The following is a 17,804-nucleotide window of genomic DNA, read 5'->3' as shown; positions in this document are numbered from 1 at the left end:
GGGATTCAACCAGCATCTCTGGTTATGTGACATAGTATTTAGAAAGATCAAGGGAACTAGGTGTGCTCATTTTCACTAGGTATTGCTCCTAGGACTTTTCAGAGGACAGAGCCAGATCTGGGAGTGGGGGAGGAAGCGGTGATATTGGGAAGAAAGAGGAAAACACATATACCTACCCACACGTTCATACAAATATCTCCAGTTCCAACTAATAAAACAGGGTCTTTCTTTAACTTCCAAATCATCCCACATTATCCTGCGGAAGTCACACAAAACAGACCAACAGCAATCAGAGATAATGGACTATATACAAGTCAAGATTCAAACTGGACAATTTAGTAAGGGCTTCTGTTTGGTTTCCCTAGAGCACCAAAAAGGACAAAGTTCACGGCAGATGCCTGATGGCTTCTCATTATCAAAGGCTACGGAAGCCACTTTCCTTTTCAAAATCTATACCATTTGATGTTTGGCATTTGTTTCAAAATAATCCAGTAGGGTCGGGGGAAGAGAGTGAGGAGATAGCTTACCTTTAAAATATTGTCAAAGGAATTTACAATACATTCTTTTTGGCAACTTGAGGTCCCAATGTCTTAAAGACTAAACTCTAATAGTTAGATCACCCTCCAATAAATAAAAATTTACCAATTGTGGAAAGAGTGACTTCAATCCTGCCTACCATTTTGCCAAATAAGTTTGTCATTAGAAGGAGATTGAATAATTAAAATATTCTTGAAGTTTGGATGTTTTCTAGTCCCCTTGGGATGAGTGGTTTAAAATCCCCTCCTAGTCCAAAGTGAAAACCTTAGGCTACAGCATAACATGCCATCTGCCTTGGCCAGATCTGCTGCGAGGCAAGGCCTGGTTTAATACAACAAATGGTGTCGTAAATGTGAGCCCCAAACTTGCAAAATACAATTATGCAAAACACAAACACAGGAAACATGATCAAGATCTGCAACAGTTTTGGTATATTTCTGAGGGAAGAACCTTTGAAAGACTTTCTAGGTGAGAGGGAAGTTGGACTTTGAAAAGAATCCTATCACTTATAAAAGCATAAGAAAGAATTAAAAATGGCCCTGGGAGTAATGAAACTTCTATCTCGTTAAGCTGTTTCCCCTACCCCATTTTGTGAAAAATGGTAAGGAGCCCAGAAAAGAACTATATATATACAATAGAAATCAGGGGAAAGTACATGACCTCTGGCTTCTCTCTTTCCTGGGGGTGGCAGTATGACCAGGGAATTTTTTGCTCTGGCCACCAAGTTGGCCAACTGTTGCCCAGTGGGTATTGCCTTTAACAGGCTCGCACACTGAGCAGAAAGAGCATTTTACCCCCCCAAAGCTGCAGAGCACAGGGAATCTTCCCAGGCTAGAAGACAACCATTGCCATTGATGTGTGCATGTAATAACTGCATTTTAATAAACTGGTCATAATCCAAGATCAGAAATAGTCTGCAAAAGAATCTCATTGAGCTTGGCAATAGACAGATCACATTTAAAAAATCTTCCTTGCACAACTTATTAAGGAAAAACATGTGATGTAACACATTCTAACCAAGGAGGCTTTGTTAATTCAGTGCTCAAGTTAAATGATGCAAGAACCCCCATTTTCTGAAGCAGCACTTTTACTCTTGTAGAAAAAGTCTCAGGGTACTAAAACTCTAGGAGTAGCATCTTGCTGCAGTCCTCCTCTTACCACACGGGGACAATGATCTCGGCCGGGGCAGAGGGGACGTGTAGCCGGCTCCAGGGCAAACCCAACCTGGCAGCACGGTGGGCTGCCCTCTCCAAGGACCATATTTCTAGACAAGCTGTCTACCATTTATTTAAAATATAATTTAAAATTCTTTTTTGTTTGTTGGTTGTTTTTGGTTTTTTTTTGGTCCCAGCTTGATATAGCACAGAAGGATGCCAAGGTAGGAGGCAGGTTAGGCAACCTTCAACATCCCTACATCAAAAATTACGAATACCTTGTAAGCTATGCAAAAGAAATGGGTCGCTAGGTGATCTGAGGCTGAGGTGCTGGAGTTCTTAAAAATAATTTTACATGCTGTCATGAATGTCTCTCCATTTATTTCAGCCAAGATCTCAAAAACAACAAAACCAAATTATATCAAAAGCATCCCAAACTATCCCTACCCGAGGAAGTCGACAAGATTCTGAAGTGTAGCTTTGTATGCAGAAGCACATCATGATGTTGCTGGAGGTGGGGGGTGGCACCGGAAGTGGACATCTAGGTGGGGAACAAGGAAGAACCCAACTCTAGGATTTGAGCTGCATTAAGACATGGTTATGACTTGGGCGGGAAAATTCAGAGGCCAATTCCAGAGACGAAGCTGTTCACAAAAGGTCTAAGCTGTAGCCTTATGACAGGTTTGGAGTTGTAGGAAGAGCTGGTAGTTGGCAGCCGACTCTGATCTCTGAATTCTAAAGTGTCATTTGACTAAGCAGCTGGACTAAAAAGAAGGACGACAGTAGGGAAGGCAGCAGTCGGTCAGAAACTTAAAGCATCCACAGTTCATGTCCTTATGCATCACAGATGTGGACAGCTGTGAACAAACCAAGTTCATGCCTTTTTTTTCCCCAGCCATCTTCCTCAGCCAATGCTCTACGAGTCTTGAATAAAAGATAAAATGGAAACCAAGCAGTGGCAAGGGTTTTAGAATTAGTTTTCTTCTAATGCCAGTTTTACTATAACACGGATACAAATAAGCTAATCCACCAATGGAAAGCCATTAAAAAAATGGTAACTCGCTGTAACAGCCATTACAGCTGCAAATTTTTTACACGCCTTTATCCTTGAAATATGTGTTACTTGCTTTGAAATAAGGCAATAAAGAAATGACTTACATACCTACAGTATCTAAAAATATACTATGGAAAACAGTATCATTAAGACTGATAAGCAATCAATTCTGCCCATGATGTACCTTGGCTACTCTTAGCTATCAGCAGATGAACAACAGAAGTCTGTGACGCGCTCCAGTATATCATTTCCCCCGCTCACGTGAATAAAATTACACCCACTATAATATACCTTCTCCCTGACACCAACCTTCAGTTTATAGAGAATCAGGAGTGCCCACATGTTGAAAAAAGGTGCAACTTTTTGAGTGTTACAGAAAGATAAGAGCAGAAGACCAGTTCGGGCCTTTATCTAATATTTATGAATCATACAGAGGTACCTGGAGCTATTATTTTTGGTCACAGAACTTTATTTTTAAACCAATTTTAGGAACGCAAGGATTAAGGTTCAAAGAACAAAAACAAAACAAAAAGAGAACACAAACAGCTACACTTGTCTACGTGCTGCTAATTCTAGCTGCCAAAGAGGAATTCCAGCAAATGTCAAACAAAGGAGTCTCTGGACTGGGGACAAGGCACGGAGCCTTGTTGTTCATTGCTGGCTATCTTGGGGGAACCCATCTGTGGCTTTCCCACCAAATGCGCCTCTCATCTTACCTACAAAACATCCCTTTTCCTAGAGGAAAAGACTAGTAATAAATACTTAAGTATAGTTCGTTAACTAATATCCTTTTCTATCACCCCAGAAACTCTTAGTAAATATAAAAGTGAACTATTTATTGGAGAAGTAATGCCTGTCAGTGGTGACTCAAACATAATATACTGAATGCCTTAAACTCTACATACGTGAACCCCTCCCATCTCAGAAACTTATGACGCTGACTAAGCCCCAACTGGTTACTAGCTTAGTGACTAATTCAAACAGGGACAGCAGGAGAGCTAATCCATAAGGCTTATGACATCAGCACTCAGGCACCCTCAAGTCGTTACCTGGGCCAACATAAGTTACTTAGTTACCTATACAAACTTCACTCCACAGCCTAACTCTGGAAAAATCAGAGAGAGAGAGAGAGAGATGGAGAGAGAAAGAGAGAGAGAGAGATCAGCACCTATAACATACTGCATGCCACTCCTTTTTATAGCTATTCCTGTCTAGCACTTGGGAAAGGCTTTATTTCTCAGCTCTTTTTCACTTTTCCTTGATCCTCTACTTTCTTAATGGCTGCTTGGATAGCCTCTTGGTCACCCAGGAACTGGTGAGGCCCAACAGCACGCAGGTTCTCATCCAGCTCCAGGAGAATGGGAACGCCAGTGGGAAGAGTGATGTTGATAATGTCTTCATCTGAGATACCTGTAGATTAAGAGAGGAAGGAACAAGGCATTAAGGACGACCCAGGAGGAAGTTCTGTTTAGTTGCTTAACTGCACATTTACTTAGTCCCAGATTAACTGCCTGTCAGGAACCAGGCCAGATGCTGTGAGGGATTCTAGCTATAGTTACTGGAAGCCAAGAACTTCCCAGAAGTTAAAAAATTAAAAAAAAAAAAAATTAAAATAAAACCCAAGACAGAAATTACCATCACTTCATATTGTAGGACAGGAAATACCTTTTGGGACAACCTGTTCCTGGCTGTTTCCCATCTAAAGCCTAAAAGAATGAAAATCATTCTCTCCACGTCTATATTTGTGCTACTGATTTTCCACATGAATCAGCCTTGAAAAACCTTAAAGTGACCTAGGAGGGTTTTCTGATTTTGTTTTCCCTCTTATATGATGTCCCCAGGCTGGCTGAAATTAACCTCTAAATCTAGTTCAATGGATGAGAATGTGGTTGGGTTCCCAACACTGAGTGAGCTTGGAATGACCTGGGCTAAACCCAGGCAGGAGGAGCACTTCCCTGGCTACTTAGAACACCAATGAGGGGGAATCAGGAAAGGACTGTAAGGGATGCCTTGTGAACGGGCCTCACTGTCCTCCTGTCCCTTATCGTCCCAACTAATAGGAGAGGAGGGTATGTGTAATGGACAAATTACCTTCAATTCTCTTTAAAATAAGCTAAATTACAGGTAGTTCAACTGTGACCAGAAGAGTTGGAGTTCGAGTAATAATAGTAGCTGTGGTAGTGACAGTATTTAATTATTATGACTGCTTTTAACAATAAACAGCTAAGATGTACTGGGTACATTCTACATGCCAGGTGCTCTTTTAAGCACTTTCTCTATATTAACTCATTTAATCATTGCTATAATCCTATGAGGTTATAAGCTATTATTTTTCTGTGTAACGTGGCACAGAGAGGTTAAGCAAACAATGGAAGATCACACAGTAAGTAGCAGAGCCTGATTCAAACCCAGGTGTCTATAACTACTGTACAAAGTAGTGCCTTTAAGTTCTTCTGAGTTCAAAATGGGCAACAAGAAGGGAGGACACAAGAGACAGAGTTAAGCAAATTAAAAGGTAACTGAAACTTCAAATTACCTATTTTAAAAACACACTTTCGTTACATAGACTTCTACATACCAACCAAATGCTTCTGTCTGTATTAATAGAAAGGACCAAGGGGGAGCCACTTCTGAGGAAGTCTGACGGTCTGTCTTTACTTGGGAGGCGATGATGGCAAAAAACATTATTAGCAGCTAGTTCTCGATGTCCTTTGCCATTTTAATTAACCAATGTCATAATTACAGCACCAGCCAAAAATCACAGAATCATAGCACTGGATCCCAAGCGCTAGGGTAATTCTTGAGTAGAATTTCATTTCTGGGCCCAGAGATCTACCTGCAAACTCTCACGCACAAACTGTCCATACTCAAGCCACTATGGAATGAGGGTCAGTGCAGCGCATCTCCTCTCTGCCAGTTCCCCCAATATACCAACTCTGTAACTTTAGGCACCTAACTTCTCTGGGCCTCCATCTCCTCTGACAAATTAAGAAAAGAAACACACACATTCTTCCTTTACCATTACAAAGGGTGTGGGGTGAGAGGAATGGACTTAAAAGAGAACAGGAAAAAGTAAAAGACAGTAAATGTTTCTTCTTTCTCTGCTACAAATTCTCTTCTAGGTAGACTATTTAAAGGGTGGGGAGGGGCCCCTAAAACACAACGTTGCCCTGCCAAACCTCCGTTCCCACACTGCAGCCCTACACAAGATTACCATCCCAAGCTAAAGCTGCCAAGAACAGATCCGTTCAGATCAGACAGACAGCTGTTTAGCAGGGGAGATTCTAAGAACCCTCTGGCTCCAAAAGGCCTGATCTGTCAGCTGGATGCTCCACAGCTGCTACACGTGAGCCTTGGAGACAGCAGCGGCAGAATTCACCAGCATGAGGTTTAGAGCCAGGTGACCCCTGAGGCTTTAGAACCCAGTAGTTCTCACCCCAAACCCATTGGGAGCCCTGAAGGCCTGACTCAATCAGCAACCAGTAACTGAGGGCCTATGACATGCATAGTACTCTGGGGAAGGACACTTGTGACCTTGGCCAGGATTTTACCTCCACTGAACTATTTCTTCATTTATAAGAGGAGGAAGGATAGTCTCTTCTAGCACCAAAGCTCCTCTGTTTTATTCGTATGGCTAGGAAAAACAAAGGCACTTTAGAAGCCTTGAGAGGAACATGGGGACACTGACTAGTGTCTACAATAATCTATCACACAAGGACCATGTTTTATCTGTGGTCAGAGTCTGCAGGCATATTGCCCACTGAATTGGAGAGAGAGATGGATTTTATAATTTCTTCAATTAATCTAAATTTTCACTACAAAAAACAATTTGGTAGGAGACAACCATTTAGTAAAAAACACCATGTTGACCAACATTTTCCAGGTGAAATAGAAATAATGAGTGTTCACATCTATCAGTATCTCAGATTCATTGCTTATAGATTGTGAGACTCTACAACATCACCAACCATTAACCTTTACAAATGTTTTTGGGCCTAGGACTTTATTTTATTTTATTTTTTTTTTTTTCAAGATCTTTTAATTTATTGTTATTATTATTTTTTTTTAATGTTTTTTATTGATTACATTGCTACAACAGTTCCAATCCTCTCCCCCCTGCCCCCCTCCCCCCCCTAGGACTTTATTTTAAAATGACTAAACTTCCACTTTTATTCAACATTGTACTGGAGTTTCTAGCCTGGGCAACTAGTCAAGAAAAAGAAATAAAAGGCATCCCAATCAAAAAGAAAGAAGTAAACTATCTCTATTTTCAGATGACACTTGAACCAATAAATGAGTTCAGCAACGTTGCATGAGACAAAATTAATGTATAAAACTAATTGTATTTCTACATACTGATGAGCAAATCAAAAATGAAATTAAGAAAACATATCTATTTACATTAGCAACAAAAAGAATAATATACTTAGAAATAAATTTAACCAAAGAAGTAAACAATTTATCCTCTGAACACTACAAAACAGCTTCCCCAAATTAACATACAGATTCAACACAATCCCTATCAAAATTTCAGCTGATTTTTCTTTTTGCAGAAATTGACACACTGACCATAAAATTCATGTGGAGATTCAAGGCACTCAGAATAGCCCAAAATACCTTGAAAAAGAAAAACATAACTGAGAGACTCACACTTCCTGATTTCAAAACTTACTGCAAAGCTACAAAAATCAAGATAGTGTGGTACTTGTATGTGATAAGAGGTATTTACATAAGATAGACACAGTCAATAGAATAGAACTGGGAATTCAAAATAGAACCTCATATTTTTGATCAACTGATTTTCAGCAAGTGTCCCAAGACAACTAAATGAAGAAAGAATATTCTTTTCAACAAACCGTGCTAGGACAACTGAATATTGACATGCCAAAGAATGAGGTCGGGCCCCTACCTCATACCATATATAAAAATTAACTCAAAATGGATCAAAGACTTAGATATAAGAGCTAAAGTTTTAAAGTATGTAGAACACAGAAGAGTAAAATCTCATGACCTTGAATTAGGCAATGGTTTCTTACATATGACACTAAAAGCATACTCAAAGAAAAAAGTAGATAAACTGGGCATATAAAATTTTTAAATGTTTCTGCTTCAAAGCACACTAGTAAGAGAGTGAAAAGATAACACATATTGGAAGAAAAGATTTTGCAACTCATGTATCTGATGAGACTTGTATTTAGGGTATATAGAGAACTATTACACTTCAATAATAAAAAGACGAATGACCAAATTTTAAAATGGGCAAAAGATCCGAACAGACATTTCTCCAAAACAGAAACACAAATGGCCAGTAAGCGCATGAAGAGAGGCTCCACGTGATTAGTCATCGGGAAAAGGCAAATCAAAACCACAATGCGATAACGCTTCATATCCACTAGTATGGCTATAATAAAAATAAAAGTCAGATTATAAATAAGTGCTGGTGAGGATACAGAAAACTGGAATCCTAATACACTGTAAAAATTAAGAGTATAAAATGGTGTGGACACTTTGGAAAGCATAGGGTTACCATGTGACCCAGCAATCTCACTCTTCGTTATATACCCAAGAGAAGTGAAAACATAGGTCCACACAAAAACCTGTACATGAACTTTCAGAGCAGCATTATTTGTAACAGCCAAAAAGTGAGAACAGCTTAAATGTCCATCAGCTGATGAATGAATACATTAAATGTAGTATATCCATACAGTAGAATATTATTTGGCAATAAAAAGAATGAAGTGCTAATACACACTAAATACTGATGAACCTTGAAATAGTACGCTAAGTGAAAGAAGCCAGTCACAAAAGACTACATATTGTACCATTCCATTTACGTGAAATGTCCAGAATAGGCAAATTTATAAATAGATTAGTGATTGCCTAGGGCCAGAGAGAATGAGGGGACTGGGAAGTGACAGTTAGGTATCGAGTTTCTTTTGAGGGTAATGAAAATGTTCCAGAATCAACTGTGCTGATGGATGGACAACTCTGAAAGCCAATGAACTATATACTTTACATGCACGAATTATATGGTATGTGAATAATATCTCAATAAGGCTGTTAAAAATACTAAATAAATTCAGAGACGTTAAATAAAACTGCTCAACTCACAAAACTGTTAAGGTAGTAGAACCGGGCCTATTTCTGGTTTTGTTTTTTAATTCCCGAATCCCAGGACTTCGACTCTGGTCACCTGACACATTTGTTGCTACTTCCACCCCAGCATAAGGAGGGAGGAAAATATCTGTATGAACGCACTGCCCCCGTGAAAGGCTGGGTGCCAACCGAAAGTATGGAACAAGAACAGAGAGGACTTTTTGGACATCTTTGACAATCCAATATGGAGTCACTGTCAGCCATGACGGTTAGGTCGAGTGCTATGTCAAGACTGAGGAAAAGGCGGAAAACGGGAATGCCCTTAGGAGGGGCCCAGAGTGCCCAAACCACAAGCCTGCGCACCGGACACCAGTATGAGTGGGGCCTCCCCTGTTGGTGGGCTATAAGAACTCAGAGCTCTGGCCACGCAACGCGCAAGCGCGGCTGTACCAAGCATCACCCCCGGAGCCCTGCCAGGCTTCCCCTCCCCCGGATGTGTGCCACCACTGCAGCCACCTGGCTTGAGACCCACGACAGCCTTTCCACCTGCAGATGCTGGCACTGACCCGGGACTTCGCACAGGATGTTTGCTCTGCTTGCTTCTATCACGTAAGCTCCCCCCCTGTGTGTATAAAATGCGTGTGACTCTGTTGGCTTATTGGGGGGGCCCTGGGCCCTCCCCTAATAAAGCTGGCATTGTGAAAGATACACACGTGTGTGAGTGACTCTTTGGGGGGTTGCTCCCTTGCTCACGACACCGGACCGCAGCGCCCAGGGTTCTCATGTTTTCAAAATTAGTAAAGGATGTGAATACATGTTTCTGATCCCCTTGAAATAGCTAACACACTAGTGATGAGATTTAGGGGTTACAGTCTGTGACTTTTGGGTTCAGATCTAACCAGACCTAGCGGGTCCTCTCTTGAATAGCACCATTCTCAAGCTCATGCCTATGGCTTAGATGTGTGGGATCAAATCAAAGAGCCAACAAAACAAAGGCCATGAGAACTATAGTTTCTGACTTACCAAGGAAGGAGAGCTCAACAAAAGCAGAACATTTCCAATTTAAATAAAGTAACATTCCACTTTAATGACTACTCCAGCCATTCACACAGCAGACTAATTACGTCCAAATATTTAAAATACTTAGACTGGTTAATAATCAGTCAATGAGACTTAAATTTTAAATAGCAAATTAGGAAAAACCACAGTGAGGCCATTACTCATTGCTCAATTTGGCAGAAGTCACATTCTTTGTCCTAAGGAAGTTAGGCAAGCAGAACTCCTAAGGCTAGAATAATGTATCTGCACTGGACTAAACCAAATTGAATTAATACTATCTTATGTAATTTTGTGTTACTAACTCATTAACTGGAACATCATATAAAAGTTAAAACTAGTGGCCAGAGATCACATCTTCTGTCTGATAACTGGCGTAGATTATTTTTTAAAGATTTTATTTATTTATTTTTAGGGAGGGGGAAGGGAGGGAGAAAGAGAGGGAGAGAAACATCAGTGTGTGGTTGCCTCTCACGCACCCCCAAATGGGTACCTGACTCACAACCCAGGCATGTGCCCTGACTGGGAATCGAACCAGCGACCCTTTGGTTTGCAGGCCAGTGTGGCACAGATTTTTTATACAGCACCCACGAATGTTCTGAAGGGAAAGATCACAGCGTTCTCATCCTGCGCCAACCTTTCTCCATCACTCCCCCTCTGTAGCCATCCCCTTATAAACCACCAACCATTACCTTTAATTCTTGAATGTTCATGTGGACCTTCTAGGAGTTAACTGAAATCAATTTAAAGGATCGGGATATTTCAAGTAAGAAATAATAAAAGTTCGGTGGTAAGTCAAAGCGGTAACAACTCAAGGGCAATATGAGGATAAATTCTAATTTCATTTTCTGCACACAGGACTGACTTCAGAAACTCAGGTCTGTACTCGTAAGGCCACCTCCCCCAAATCACTGCAGCAGAAACAGGAACCACAGAGAGACCACTGAGTAAGTACTACACCAATCACACGTTGCCTTCTCTTGGAGGAGCCTGTGCAAATGCTCCCGTCTCCCCCTAGGATTATGAACTCCTTGAACAGGAAGCATGTTTCATCCAACCCTGTACCACTCACGACCTTGAAAAGTGCCTTACCCCCTGCAAGAATTTATATATGTTTTTTCAACTGTTAAGGACTGCTATCATGTGATGGCTGCCAGGATGCGCAAATTATTTAACTATATCATTCACTAGTATAACTGTAAGTATTCTCTCTCTCTCTCGGCAGCCGTCCGTCTCGAGAGACGATGGTGTAGCTTCTTAAAAGTCTATCTGCACCGCCGAGAATGGCTGTGCAGTCCGACTCAGGAGTGACACGGTATCTGTCTCCTCCCGTGTTGAATCGACATCTTGCGATGACGCTGGAGTATCCTCTCCAGTGGAGCTGAAGCTACAGAGCTGTAAGTATTATACATCTGCTTTTTACATATAAATAAAGGCTATAAGGAATTAAAAAGATTAATTAAAAACCCTAATGCCTAAAGCCTATACATGAAAGCATTCTGTGAGAAACGCTCAATAGAACACCGAGACACAGATTTCAGCAGCAAAGCAAGGCGTTTATTCATGAGTCTGTAGAGTCTGTACAGCCAGCCAGGGGCATGCGCGCGAGAAGTAGACAAAGTAAACTGGTTTTATACTAACGCGATTAACTCCCCCTTCCCTCTCCCCCATTTCTCCATTACTGGTTAATCTGGGTTCACAATCTAATGTGATTAACTACTTCACTAAGGGTATCATTAACTAAGGTAATCTAGTGATAGGTCTCTCTCCAACTTCTTTGCAAAGTTACCTAAGCTACATCTTCCCATTTCTCTGTGTTTGCTGACAACCATCTTCCTCCTTTTGATCCCAGAGATATGTGTGAGGAGCTGCGGAATGTCACTTCTTGGCCCCTTTTTCATGATTCATCTGTTAATTATCTCCTACTGGTTTGAGAATCACTGGCTTCTTTATTCCTTACAATTCTGAGGCCTTTTCAGAGGTACAGGTATTGGCTGAGTGTTAGAAAGAGATAAAAATGGAGACAAGCTCCTCAAAAGTAAGGACTTTGTGTGTCCAATTCTAGGTGCTGCAGCCTTATACCAAGGACAGTACCTGACTTAACAGATCTTTGGAACACAGTGGAAATGAATGAATCTGAACTCTTTGGGCTTTCAAATTAAATCTAGTCTTTCACTGTTAAAAGTTTTGATTAAAGATGGTGTCCCCTTCGTTACCTTACCAAGAAAAAAAGAGAGAATTGAAAAAGTTGAACAAAAGGCTGTTTGCGTTTAGTGCTAATAAAGTAAATAATTCATACTAAATTTGTCTTACTTGTATTTTCTTTGATTTTCTCCAAAGTACTTGCTCAAATCTTTGACTATCAGGAAATAGGAGAAAAGAAGCAGAGAGGTTGATTTGTTATGGGACAATAGGAAACCCTACTTCTAAAATGCATATTTTGGGGGATTAGAAAAGCGGAAAACAGTTTTGACCAAATCATTTGAGTATGAGGTCCCACCCCTGCCTCACTTCTCTTTCCCAGTCACGTAAGTCACAATTCAAAATCCACCCCGATGGGTATTTGTGATAAGAGTGCTGTATTCTTCTATCGCCAAAATAAGAGCTAACACAAGAAATTCTGAATTTTATGGATGATCTACCTATTTTTAATTACAATTCTTTAAGATTTGAATGCTATCTATGTACAACTTAAAGAATGTCTGGGAACAAGTGGAAATGGGTTATCTGAATGTTGTTACCATGACAACAGAATAAGAGCCTCTAATTTAGAATAAGGAAGAGAGAAGAAACCTTTCTACATTTAATTTTATAATTAAATAGCATACAACTTTAAAAATTAAGGTTCTTATAAATCAATGACACTTTTAATAATAAGAGAAAGCTTAACTGAACCACTAGGCTAGTATTTGTTTCGCAGAAGAGAGGCCTGAATTTGCTGCTTCTGAAAATACCACACTAAAATGCCAAAGGTGACTGACTCGCCTGTCCCTGTCCCCACAGCGAGTTCCCGCTGACCTTTCCTCCCTGATTCTCTAATTTCATCCAACCACTTCTTTGCCTTGTCTGTGGACAGCTGCACGCAATTTTTCAGGAATCAAGTCTGTCTTTCATGAGTCTCTTGCATGCCACTTTGATTCCAAACTTGAAACCGCCTAGCCCTGCGCTTGAACCCAGACTAAACAATCCACTTCCGCTGGCAAGACGCAGACAGCATCCAGTGCCTCAGTTCAGGACCTGGCCTTGCCTTTAGTGTGGGCCGGCAGGAAACAAACAGGAAGTGACTATGCCAGTCAGGGAGAAAGAAACAACGCCTGTCTGGAACACTACAGAACAGCGTGCCTTTAGATTCTGAGTCTGGGTGCAGAGTTTTCAGGGCAGTGAGGAGTGTGTTTGAACCAGTGAGAGGTGGGCCCTGCTTCAATCTGAACTTGTTAGTATGTATAGCACAGGAAATTGTGCTGCTGAAATCAGTATGGCAGTCCCGTAGGTAGGAGTTTTCTTACTATATAATATTTCACATCTGCTTTAAGTCTTCTCTCTCCTAAAAGTATTAAGAATTACTATTAAATTAAAAGTAAAACAATCCCAAACTTACATATAACTTAAAAGCAGAGATATGATATAAGTAAGTAATTCCACAGGGTGGAGGCCATCCTGCTCAAAGCCTGTGTTGGCAGTTCTGGTCCAGGCGTGTTAACTAGCTCGGACTCAGCCACACTCGCCTCTCACTGTGCTGCGCTCCTGCTTGGACTCCAGGAGGTCCTAGTGACCTACTAGACTAGGTGGTTGTGAAAAAGGGAGAAAGATCAACGGAAGGCCCACTTAAGAATGGAACTTAGAATCGGATGGCAAATGAGAAGAAGTAATTTGGGGGCAGAAAAACCTTTGCTAAAGGAGTTCACAACCTCTAAGCACAAAACTTCACGGTCCAGCAGCTTGTACATAGCTTCTTGGGAAGAAGAAAGAAGGACTTTAAAAGGTAATTCCCTGCACTGACCGCAGTGTAGGTGCTAAATAAAGTCAGCACCAATAGCCCCTGAGCACTGAGAAAACATAATGATGCCCCCAGGTTCGTTTTCACAGAAACAGGTAGATGGACATAGTAACTTCCATTCAATTCTACTAATCAACAAACTAATCTAGTCTATTATTTTGTAAAACAAAAGGCAAGGTCCCAATTGGAGCAATGGCCTATTCACTAGATAAAGTTAGTTAAGTCTTTTAAAACTGAACTATAATTTACATACAGTGAAATTCACCCTTCCTGATGTACAGAATAGTTCTATCATCCCCCCAAATTTCCTGTGCCCCTTTACAGCCTACCCTCCTTCATTGATCTGTTTTCTGACGGAATAGTCTTGCCTTTTCCTGAATGGCATATAAATGGAATCATACAATACATAACAGCTTTAAAAAACCAGAAAATTTCTCACAATTCTAGAGATATCAAGGAATTTTTTTTTTTTCCCTAAGGCCGCTCTTCTTGACTTGGAGATGGCTGTCACCTCCTTGTGTCTTCACAGGGTCTTCCCTCTGTGTGTGCCTGTATCCAAGTTTCCTCTTCTTAAAAGGCTACCAGTCATATTGGATTAGGACCACCCTACTGGCTTCACTGACCTTAACTCCTCTTTAAAGTTTCTTTCAGCAAACCAGCTTAGTGATCAATGATTGATCAAATGAAATTTTTAAAATGACCTGGATACACGAAAGAGCAGAGTAAAACATAGTATTGAACCATAGCTTTCCAGTGAGTTCAGAGCCGTGTGCTAGTTCCTACATTAAACAAGAACTGCACTTGGCACAAAGTATGCACTCAAAAGACGGCCGCCTTGCAGAGCGGTATCAGGGAACACCACGCACAGACTACAGCGTGAAAGCCATTCACAGGCTACCACGTTGGAGTAACAGCAGTAATAATTTAAGACTCAATTACTTGCATCAAGTTACCCTTTTATGGTTTACCTGCCAAAGATACTCCTGACGTGGCTCCTTAAAACACACTATTCCAAACAAAAAACAGATCAAGGGAAGAGCTACTTTTCTGAAAAAAATTTAAAACAAAAAAGCCAAAGTGGTCATCGTGTGTAGAGACAGTAGACTGGGTTTGGGCGGAACTGGCGACCCCATCTAATGATCATGCTCGTACCCAAGTCATCTGAGGTCTGTATGGGTTTCATCTTTCCTTCAACAGCACCCATGTTCTTCCCCCAAATGGAAAAAGTGCCCGTCAGGATTTGATTGCCTGTAGAGTTATGTCATTAACACCAAATAGTAGAGAAACAACGTAACGTCTAAAGCACCAACCCTCTCCGTTGTTGAGGTATATACAATCTAGAGAAGATGAGGAACACTAGAATACCCTCATTACCAGAGGCACCTTGAGATTTCAGGGTCAACCAATACTCTAATCAGTTATTGGGTCCTCTTTCTTCCTACCCCGAAGTTATAGTCGTAAAGAATAAGAAGAAAGTACTTTTATGATACGACAGTATTCTGGCATTGATTCTATCAGTCACCACACTCCTTCCCAGGAGAAGGTGAAATATTTTAAGTCTGTTAGGCAGTAAGACAATACAGGGAAAAATTGCCCCCGTTCTTTGAAAGATCCTGTTTTATAGGGGAGAATTTTATATAAGCATATTTAGGAAGCATGACTAGGAATCAGATGAATCTATAACCACAATCATTTTTACTTTGGTAATCAATGCAAAAAATTTAGTAACTTCTGTGTTAATAGAACATATGGAATCTAGCCACATTAACTTCAAGGATACTTTCTTAATATTAGAGAAAGCTAACATCTTTATAGTAGTAAGTATAACTTATCCAAGCTGGAGCACTTCTGAAAGTGAAAGAGGATGCTATTAATAATTGCTCTACGATAAAAGATATTAACCAGAAAATCGGGTGTATGGTCATATAATCTTAGAGTAAAAATAAATGCACAGTCAAGATGGTAAATTTTGATGTTTTTAAAACAAAAAACACAAACACGAATTGGCAAGTATTTCTTCTTATAAAACAAAAATCTACATTTTCCCCCTAAAGTAAGAAATATCCACTTAATTTTTGGAGTCTTGAAAAGTTAGCATCCAAATTCAATGGGATGCTTTTTAGGCTGGGAATTTGTCAAGTACCACTGTAGCCCTAAAACTTGAGCTCCTGAAAGTTATGCATGGCAAGATAAGAGGTCTCATGTTGGTAGTCCCATTCCAGTGAGCACATACCGTATTTTTTGCACTATAAGATGCACCTGACCATAAGACGCACCTAGGTTTAGAGGTGGAAAACAAGAAAAAAGAAAATATTCTGAACCAAATGGTGTACTAAAATATTTAATAAAATATAACAGAATAATATTTCAACCATGTAAAGTGAACAGCAGTCAACAGCGGTATTAAGAACCATCATCACTGTCATTAACAAGTGAGGAGAGACTTTAAGGTTCAAGTACTCTTCTAGTTTTCTGGGAACCCCAAGAACTCGTCATTGCTAGTGTCAGAATTTATGAAGCTCAGTTACTCACAATCACTGATACTACTTTCTTCGCTATCTTCATATATGATCCTATCTTCAGTTCCATCTAAGGCATTGCTAATGCCACATTTTTTGAATGACCATACAACGGTTTCATCCTTCACTGACAGGTCAGGTAATACACGTCACGGTCTGTGACACAATATTTGTTCCATAAGACGCACAGACATTTCCCCCTACTTTGGGAGGGGGGGAGTACCTCTTATGGAATGAAAAATATGATATATTTAGAACAAGCTTTAAAAGGGCTGAAATCTCACTAAATTAACAGAAATGACATGGAAGAAATAACATACACTATTTCTTCTGATCTTGGGAAAGTCACTTATGCTTAATTCTTAGAGCTGTGACATAGAATGCTTGGATCTTATTCTTCAATATACACAATGAAAGAAATTCTATTAGTGGAAAATGGCATTTAGAGGACTCCTAAAATAAGAGAGAAGTAATTATAAAGTGATTATAGTTACATTATAAAATACACTCCAGTCTTTTTCATGCACACGAAATAATTTCTTCCATGTTAGGGCGTGGGAGTAAATCATTATAGGGAATCACAGCAACATCAAAGAACTTCACAAATCTTAACAGTATCACCAGGGGGCACTACAGCCCAAAAATAATCCTCACCTGAGGATATTTTTTTCTTTAATTATTGACTTTAGAGAGAGAGAAAGGGAGAGAGACAGAGAACCATCAATGTGAGAGAGAAATATCAATCGATTCCCTCCTGCACACACCCCAATCAAGGATCAGACCCCCAAAGTATGTGTGTGCCCAACCAGGAAGAGAACCTGCAATCCTTTGGCACATGGAACAAAGCTACAACCTACTGGGCCACCCAGCCAGGACGGTGACAGTCTCCTTTAACGATTTGTTAAAACATCATATTTCCTTCAAAAAAGAACAGTAATAAATAGTTAAATCATCAATGCGCTAATAGGAGAAGGCACTAGAATGAGCTACAGTTGGGCTACAGAATAATCTTAAAGACATCTAAACCTGAAATAGAGTAAATGGCACTAAATGGCAGGAGCAGAGGCGAATTTAACAGCGGGCGCCCTGGGCCCCGACTTCTGAAGGGCCCCGCAAAACCCCAACTTACACTTTTTTCTAATGACACCAAGTTTGGTTTCATTACTACGCTGCATAAAATATGGTTAACATATATTTTTATTTTCCCTGTCTCTCTCTTTTTTTTTTTTAAGGGGCCCAATATTTTCTTCTGTGTCCAGGCCTCAACCAACCTTAATCCATGCCTCTGGGTAGGAGATTGTTTTTAAAGGGAAGGCTTCCTAGATAAGACAGGGAAGCAAAGAAGATCCTGAAGATGATAACATTTTCTTTCGGGAAGAGTGTCCGGTCAC

At 40.3% G+C, this 17,804-nt stretch overlaps 1 protein-coding gene across 1 annotated transcript in view; it reads right to left on the bottom strand.

Annotated features, from left to right (window-relative positions):
* Positions 1-3,193: 3,193 nt before the first annotated feature.
* The window catches only part of BPGM (bisphosphoglycerate mutase), a 28,501-nt gene continuing 13,890 nt past the window's right edge, over positions 3,194-17,804 (bottom strand). The window contains exon 3 of the mRNA XM_090286808.1: positions 3,194-4,155. Within this exon, the coding sequence (XP_090142934.1) occupies positions 3,983-4,155 (173 nt within the window). The 3' untranslated portion in view covers positions 3,194-3,982. The remainder of the gene's footprint in view (positions 4,156-17,804) is intronic.

The sequence above is a fragment of the Furipterus horrens genome, unplaced genomic scaffold, assembly GCF_987537825.1.
Source record: "Furipterus horrens unplaced genomic scaffold, mFurHor1.1.pri manual_scaffold_9, whole genome shotgun sequence".
In the NCBI taxonomy this organism is placed as follows: domain Eukaryota; kingdom Metazoa; phylum Chordata; class Mammalia; order Chiroptera; family Furipteridae; genus Furipterus; species Furipterus horrens.
This window is presented reverse-complemented; position numbering and strand designations above follow the sequence as displayed.